Here is a 7,017-nt window from a genome sequence, read left to right on the forward strand (position 1 = left end):
TCAACACCCTTCCTGGTGCCCAACAAGTGGTTTGAGAACGTGGGAGGGCCCAGGGGCCCAGCAAGGCCTCTGATTGGCCATTGGGGATTTGATTGGCTGTGCCAATTTTTAAATACAGTGCTGTGGCAGCAGCTGCTGCCACAACACAAGGATCTTCACTGTGGGACTGAAGGTAAGCTGTGGCAGCCATTTTGTGGCTGTCTCTGCCTCCTGTGGCAGCCATTTTGGGCCTGGCTATGCCTCCTCTGGCGGCCATTTTGTGGGTGCGCCCACCACGCTATGTCAGAATTCCAAATGTGCCGACAGGATCGGAACGGTTGGGGACCCCTGCTTTGAAGGTTCGAGAGGAAAAGTTTAATCAGTGTTAAAAGGTCACAGTAGATAGGTCAAAAAGGCCACAATGGAGAAATAAACACAACTAAGGTCCAAAGCACCACCACAGATGGAAGTTCAGTATTCTTGAGGGGGGGGGAGTTATGTCTAAAGACCAAAGGTCACCATGAAAAATGCCAGCACTCAAGTGTCCCTGAGGAAAGGTTAGAAGATTTTCAGTGGTGTCATGAAGAGGTCACTCTCGGAGGGCACCTGGCAACGAGTCACGAGTCGAAACGTGAGAGGTCAGAGTGGAAGAAGCAAAAGTCACGAGTTCCGGACTCAATTTCAACAGCCCCCCACAGGACGGTCAACACTTAATGGCTCCATAGGCCCAAAGTCCTGAGTTCACAGTGGGATCGTCACGGCCAAAGTCTCAAAGATGGAAGGTTTACGCCACGACGCAGTTCTTGTCCCGGACGACACGTAGTCTCCGGCGCTGCTGTTTCCGCACAGAGTCAGTAGGCGGCGGCGTCTCCGTGGGGTTAGCCCCGCCTCGTAGGTGTGGGGGCAGGGGGATCGGCTCTCCCAAAAAGTAGCCTTCCTCCTCCGAGGAGGAATCAGAAGAGTCAGAGGAGCTGAAGTCCCATCCCCGGGGTGGGTAGCGGTGGTGCCAGGCAGGAAAAGCGCCTTCAGAAGCTGAATAGGAGAGACTATTTCCCCTGGCCTGCCCTGCCCCCTTTCTTGGTCTCCATCCCTGGCCCCCCAGATTAAGCGAATTGTCAGAAGTGGAACGGAGGTGTCGCCGGCTAGCCCCTCCGTTCTGAAGCAGTTGGGGGTTCAGGGTGGGCTGCTCGGGGCAGGAAGGGCTTGGCTCTCCAGAGACGAGAGGTTCCCGGAAGCTAACCCGTGGGGCTCCTGCCCGGGCAAAACTCTGCACCCCTAGCTCGCTTCCCTCGCTGCACCGCGACCGGCCGGGTGCTTGGAGTTTGGACGCTGAACTGCAGCTCCAATCCGGGATTTTGGAAGGGGGCGTCCCCAGCTCTGGCATGGAATGGCGCAAAGGAGAGGTGCGCTGGAAACGAGGCCGGATCTCGGTGCCTGTGGGAGAGAGAAAAGTGTCAGAGCAGGGGTCCCCAACATGGTGCCCGCCAAGTGTTTTTAGAAAGTGAGTAAGGCCGGGTGGGGCTTTTGCCTAGCCAGGCTTCTGATTGGCTCTGCAGGTTTTTACAAACGTGACTTTGGCAGCAGCTGCCACCACAGCTGTCATGGCTCAGGTGGGGCGTCACCTGACGCTGCCACCACTCTGCTTTTAGGATCCCTTGAGAAGGCCCACAGCACCCTCCCCAAGACCTTCAGACCTCCCTTATTTGGCCGAATAAGATGCGTGAGGACCAGGCAGAGTGAACAACAAATAAACAAGGTTTATTTTTACAGGCGGTCAGCCCAATGCGGGAAACAAACAAGGTGCAAGAACAATAGCAATGAGTGGGTGAAGAGAAAAGAAACCGAATGGACTAACGCGACTATATTCACCGTCCCTAGTCCACTGTCTCCGTTGGGCCTGAGTCTACTCACCCTTCCTCTCAGGGTGAGGGTCTCTTCCCTGCAGCGGCCTTCCTTCTGGCCCTGCTCTCTTGGAAGAAAGAACAGCTCTCCTTCTGTACCAGCTCTTTTACTATAAGTCCCCTTTGTGATTGGCTAAAATTGGCGCCGAAGCCTCTCAGGGACTTCTGGGAGTTGTAGGCCTGGCCTCCTCCCACTGCTAGTCAGGCTCCTTGGGCAGGGGTCGTCCCTGCAGCCCCGCCCCCGCACTCCCTTTTTCTAGACTCGCACCGCAGCGGCGGCACAATCTTTCCATTATATTCTGTGGCCCCATAGAATAGAATGGAAAGATGACTCTAGAGAGAAGAGGTTTAAACTTTAAATCCCTTCTCTCTTCGCTTTCCCCCCACAGCCCGCCTTGGCAGGGCGGCTGGGGAAGGGAAGGGGAGGCTTTTGAAGATGCCTCCCCCCCTTTTTGCTTCCCCTTCTGACATCACTTCCGGTGATGTCTGGGGGCGTGGCACATGCTAATGAGCTATCATGCTAATAGCCTATTAGATATGCTAATGAGCTCCTGCAGCTCTTTTTCTATGAAAATGACCCCTGTCCTTGGGCCTGCTAGGCCTTTGCTTGCACAGCCCAGTTCATGTAAAAGGTAAAGGTAAAGGTTGCCTTTCTCGAAAGCCAGTTGAATCCGACTCTAGGGTTGCGGTGCTCATCTCCGTTTCCAAGCCGAAGAACCAGCGCTGTCCGAAGACATTTCCGTGGTCATGTGGCTGGCATGACTAAACACCAAGGCGCACGGAACACTGTTACCTTCCCACTGAAGTGGTACCTATTTATCTACTTGCAATTTCTTGCTTTCAAACTGCTAGGTTGGCAGGAGCTGGAACTAGAGACTGGGGCCAGAGATGGGAGCTCACTCTGTCATGCGGCACACTCGGGTCTCGAACTGCTGAACTACCGACCTTCCACAGACTGCAGTTCAGCGTCTTAACCACTTGTGCCACCGCAGCTCATGACCCACCACCAGTTCATGACAACAGCATTAAAAAAAAAATCTTTATTGGTAAGCTGCGGCAGCCATTTTGTGACGGTGCCCACCACACTGCGCTGACATTCCCAACGGGCCAGCAGGCTCAAAAATATTAGGTTTCCAGGGAGACCCGGATCCCAAACCCCAGGAAATTCCTCAATTAACCTACAGATCTGTGATCACCAAGCCACTTCCACCTGGATTCCCCCCCCCCATTCACCACCGTCCCTCAGCTTTACTTCACCTGTGCCTGACTCCTGTTGAGCAGCTGGCGGAGGGCAGGTGGAAGTTCCCCGGGAGGTGCATTTCACAGGCTCCTCCCCGCTCTGGCTGCAGCCCGAACCGTTGCTCTCCGGGTCCGACAGCTCCTCCGTCTCCGTGGGCGCCTCCTCCCTGGGCAAGCCGCTCCAGCTCCTCCGGATTCTCGGGGCCGAGTGAGACGGGGCCGGCTGCCCCCCGAACGAGACAGAGCGGGCGACGTGGGAGGAGGGGGCGCGCTGGGCCTGGACCCGCCGCTGCTGCCAGCTGACCCGGCGGGAGTCCTGGGAGCGGGCGCTCTGGAAGGCCGAGTCGCAGGAGTCCGAGCCGTTGGGGTCCTCGCCCAGGCTGCAGGCCCGGGAGCAGAAGATCTGGCCCTGCTTGGGCAGGAACGGCTTCCCCAGGAGGGGCTGGTGGCAGCGGGAGCAACTGAAACAGGCGTCGGTGGCGTGCCAGTGCTGGCCTTCGTAGGTCATCTGGCCCTGGTCAATGCCTGGAAGGGAGGGACAAGCCAAGACAGTCAAGACAGCCCGATCTCGTCAGATCTCAGAAGCTAAGCAGGGCCGACCCTGGCAAGTACTTGGAAGGGAGACCCCCAAGGAATACCAGGGCCGGGAGGCAGAGGCAGGCCATGAAGCCACCTCTCTGAAACATCCAAGCCCCACTAGGGGTTGCCAGAAGTTGCCATGACTTCCTGGCACAAAAGCGCATACGCATATACATATATACACACAAGGCTTTTTTTGTAGAAAAAGCCCAGCAGGAACTTATTAGCATAATAGGCCACACCCAACAGCAGAAACTCAGTAGCATATTAGGCCACACCCCCGACAGCACAGCTCATTAGCATATAAGGCCACACCCCATGCCTTCCCTTGGCTTGCTTGGCTCCCCGCAGCCATGGGGCGCCCAGGCAAGCCCCCCCGGAAGGGAAAGGAAAACAGTTTACCGTATATACTCGAGTATAAGCCGACCCGAGTATAAGCCGAGACTCCTAATTTTACCACAAAAAACTGGGAAAAAGTATTGACTCGAGTATAAGCCTAGGGTGGGAAATGCGAAATGCAGCAGCTACTGGTAAATTTCAGAAATAATAGATACCAATAAAATTACATTAAAAACACATAATATTTATTTCAAAGAGAAACAGTAAATTAGCTCTATAAGTGGAAAAGAGGGTCAACAAAAACAATATGGTATCAACAATAACTTTAAAAGTACAAAAACCTTAGAGAGAGGGGACCCTCAATCTGACTTGGAGCCCCCCTGAATATTGTGGTCTAAGTTCACGGGAAAACATACTAGTATAGGGGACCCCTGTTCCGTGCCCATAAGATGGATTCCTGGGCCAAACAAGCCTGGAGAAAATTTGCTTCCTGACCCCAAAGTGGTGATCCGCATTTCCCTGGGCGTGTAAGAAAGGGCCACGAGAACTAAGCACTGAGGCAACCCTTCCTGCCCTCCCTCTCACGATCTGCCTAAGTTCACAGAATCCGCATTGCTGTCAGATGGCCGTCTAGCCTCTGCTTGAAAACCTCCAAAGAAGGAGAACCCACCACCTCCCGAGGAAGCCTGTTCCACTGAGGAATCACTCTAACTGTCAGGAAGTTCTTCCTCATGTTTAGCCGAAAACTCTTTTGATTTAATTTCAACCCGTTGGTTCTGGTCCGACCTTCTGGGGCAACAGAAAACAACTCCGCACCATCCTCTGTATGACAGCCCTTTGAGTACCTGAAGAGGGTTATCGTATCACCTCTCCGTCGTCTCCTCTTCGGGCTAAACATACCCGGCTCCTTCAGCCTTTCCTCAGAGGACTTGGTCTTCAGACCCCTTCCACATCACCTCCTACCTGACCCTTTTAACTGGAGATGCCGGGGATTGAACCTGGAAACCTCAGAGGCTCTACCGTTGAGCCACGGCCCCTCCCAGAGCCATGTCTCTGCAAAGACCACTCTGACCTCTCACCCTCGATCCCCTGGCCCAGACAACGGGCCTTCTTACCAATGTGCTCCCCGCAGGCATCACAGTACTCCGCATAAAGGCTCTCGTAGCAGCGGCAGCAGTAGGGGCGGCTCTGGCGCATGATGTACCGTTGTCCGCCCAGCGCCTCCTCGCACTCGAAGCAGCAGAAGTGGCGCATGTGCCAATGGCGTCCCTCGGCCTCGGTGCACTCGTCTGCAAAGATTATCTGGCAAATCAAAAAGACAAAAGTATTTTAAAAACCAGGGATCAGCCAAGGGGAGGGGAGGAGAATACATGACTGGGAAAGTTTGTGTAGTGTATTCAAAGCTGCCTTGAATGCATGCAATCTTGTGAAACATCTAACTATACTGTAATGTTGAGCTTCGTCCTGGGCTAGGATCCAAATCCATCCAATAGTATTGCTAGCCCAGGAAGTAACAAGCCAATCACTTCAAGGAAGCTCCCTGAGCGGGAACTAATGTGATTGGACCTTATCTCGGCAACCTCATAGGTTGATATTTGTACAGTGGGCGTGGCTACATTAGCCGGGAATGTTTAAAAGCAGGACACCTGCAGTGTAAAGGTTGTTCTGGCTATCAGATGTTGATCCGTGTTGGAGTTGTGTTCGAGTGGAAGAATAAAGTTGTGTTCTTGCTGAATCACTCTCCGACTGCTTTGTTAAGCGAGCGACTTAACAGTTTGGGTCGAGGAAAAATTAGTGTTAGGCAGGGGCTGGGACGAAGCGCATGGCAGGACCGGGGGAGGGAAGGAGACAGAGGAAGAGGGGAGAAACAAATAAAAAACAACAACACCTAGGATCAGCCAAGGGGAGGGGAGGGGAATATATGACCAGGAAAGTTCGGAAGGGGAGGTGTGAAGCAAAAGTGTCTGTAAAGGGTTAAGTGATATGGCAGTATGTTACCCTTCTCCGCAATACAGCTGTTCTAACTTTGTTGTTGCTAAGATGCCATTTCCAAGGACAGGCAGGGTTACCAATTAATGTTATTTGGAAAACTGTTTTGACCGCAAAGTGGATGCAGCTGGTGGTTGAAAGGAAAAGAATATATTTTAACCGCTTAACTGGGAGAAAGCTAGCTTAGGAGATTCGGGGGAACTCCTGCTTGCGGTTCGTCTGTGCAGACCACAACGTGAAGCCACGCTCCTCGTTACATTTTCCGGTCTACCTTCCTGAAAACTATAGAGCACAGGTAGTTGAGGTTAATTTTGTTTTCCTGTTCTTTCTGTGATGTATGTTGCTGGATTTTGGACATTTTTTCTTAATTGTTCTTTTAAATAAATAAATTCTTTTAAAACTTAATTTGGCTTATGTGTACTCAACTCTTGTTACCCACAAGAAAGCCTACCTATCTTGACAGGAGGGAACGAGTGTGAGGGAAGGATTGGGGGGAGAGTGCGTGGCAGGACCGGGGAGGGGGGGAAGAGTGCAACAGGAGAGGGTGGGAAGGAGACAGAACAAGAGGGGAGAAACCAAACAAAGTTTTTTACAAAATTAATGATCAGCCAAAGGAAGGCAACAGGGAATATATGATTATGAAAGTTTGGGAGGGAACGGTACGGCGGGAGGTGTGCGGCAGGACCAGGAGGAGGGAAGAGTGCCGCGGAAAGGGGCGGAGAGGAGACAAAGCAAGAGGGGAGAAAAAAAAAAGTTTTAAGCAGGGGTCGTTTCGTAGAAAAAGAGCTAGGGGAACTCATTAGCATAACTCATTAGCATATGCCACACCCCCTGACATCACCGGAAGTGTGTCATAAGGCCACACCCCCTGACATCACCGGAAGTGTGTCATAAGGCCACACACCCCGCCCCCAATGGTCCCGGCCGCCGCCGGCCTTGCAGCAGCTCCACTGCCGAGCCCCATGAGGGGCCTGGCGGTGGACCTGCAAGG

The 7,017-nt window shown here is 53.1% G+C and overlaps 1 protein-coding gene across 1 annotated transcript in view; it reads right to left on the minus strand.

The window, feature by feature from the left end:
- Positions 1-269: 269 nt before the first annotated feature.
- The window catches only part of PRICKLE3 (prickle planar cell polarity protein 3), a 46,162-nt gene continuing 39,414 nt past the window's right edge, over positions 270-7,017 (minus strand). The window contains exons 6-8 of the mRNA XM_015424252.1: positions 5,153-5,339; positions 3,138-3,644; positions 270-1,413 (exon numbers count right to left, since the gene is read on the minus strand). Of these exons, the coding sequence (XP_015279738.1) occupies positions 764-1,413; positions 3,138-3,644; positions 5,153-5,339 (1,344 nt within the window). The 3' untranslated portion in view covers positions 270-763. The remainder of the gene's footprint in view (positions 1,414-3,137; positions 3,645-5,152; positions 5,340-7,017) is intronic.

This window comes from Gekko japonicus, unplaced genomic scaffold, assembly GCF_001447785.1.
Source record: "Gekko japonicus isolate JY-2015 unplaced genomic scaffold, Gekko_japonicus_V1.1 scaffold2051, whole genome shotgun sequence".
NCBI classification, from domain to species: domain Eukaryota; kingdom Metazoa; phylum Chordata; class Lepidosauria; order Squamata; family Gekkonidae; genus Gekko; species Gekko japonicus.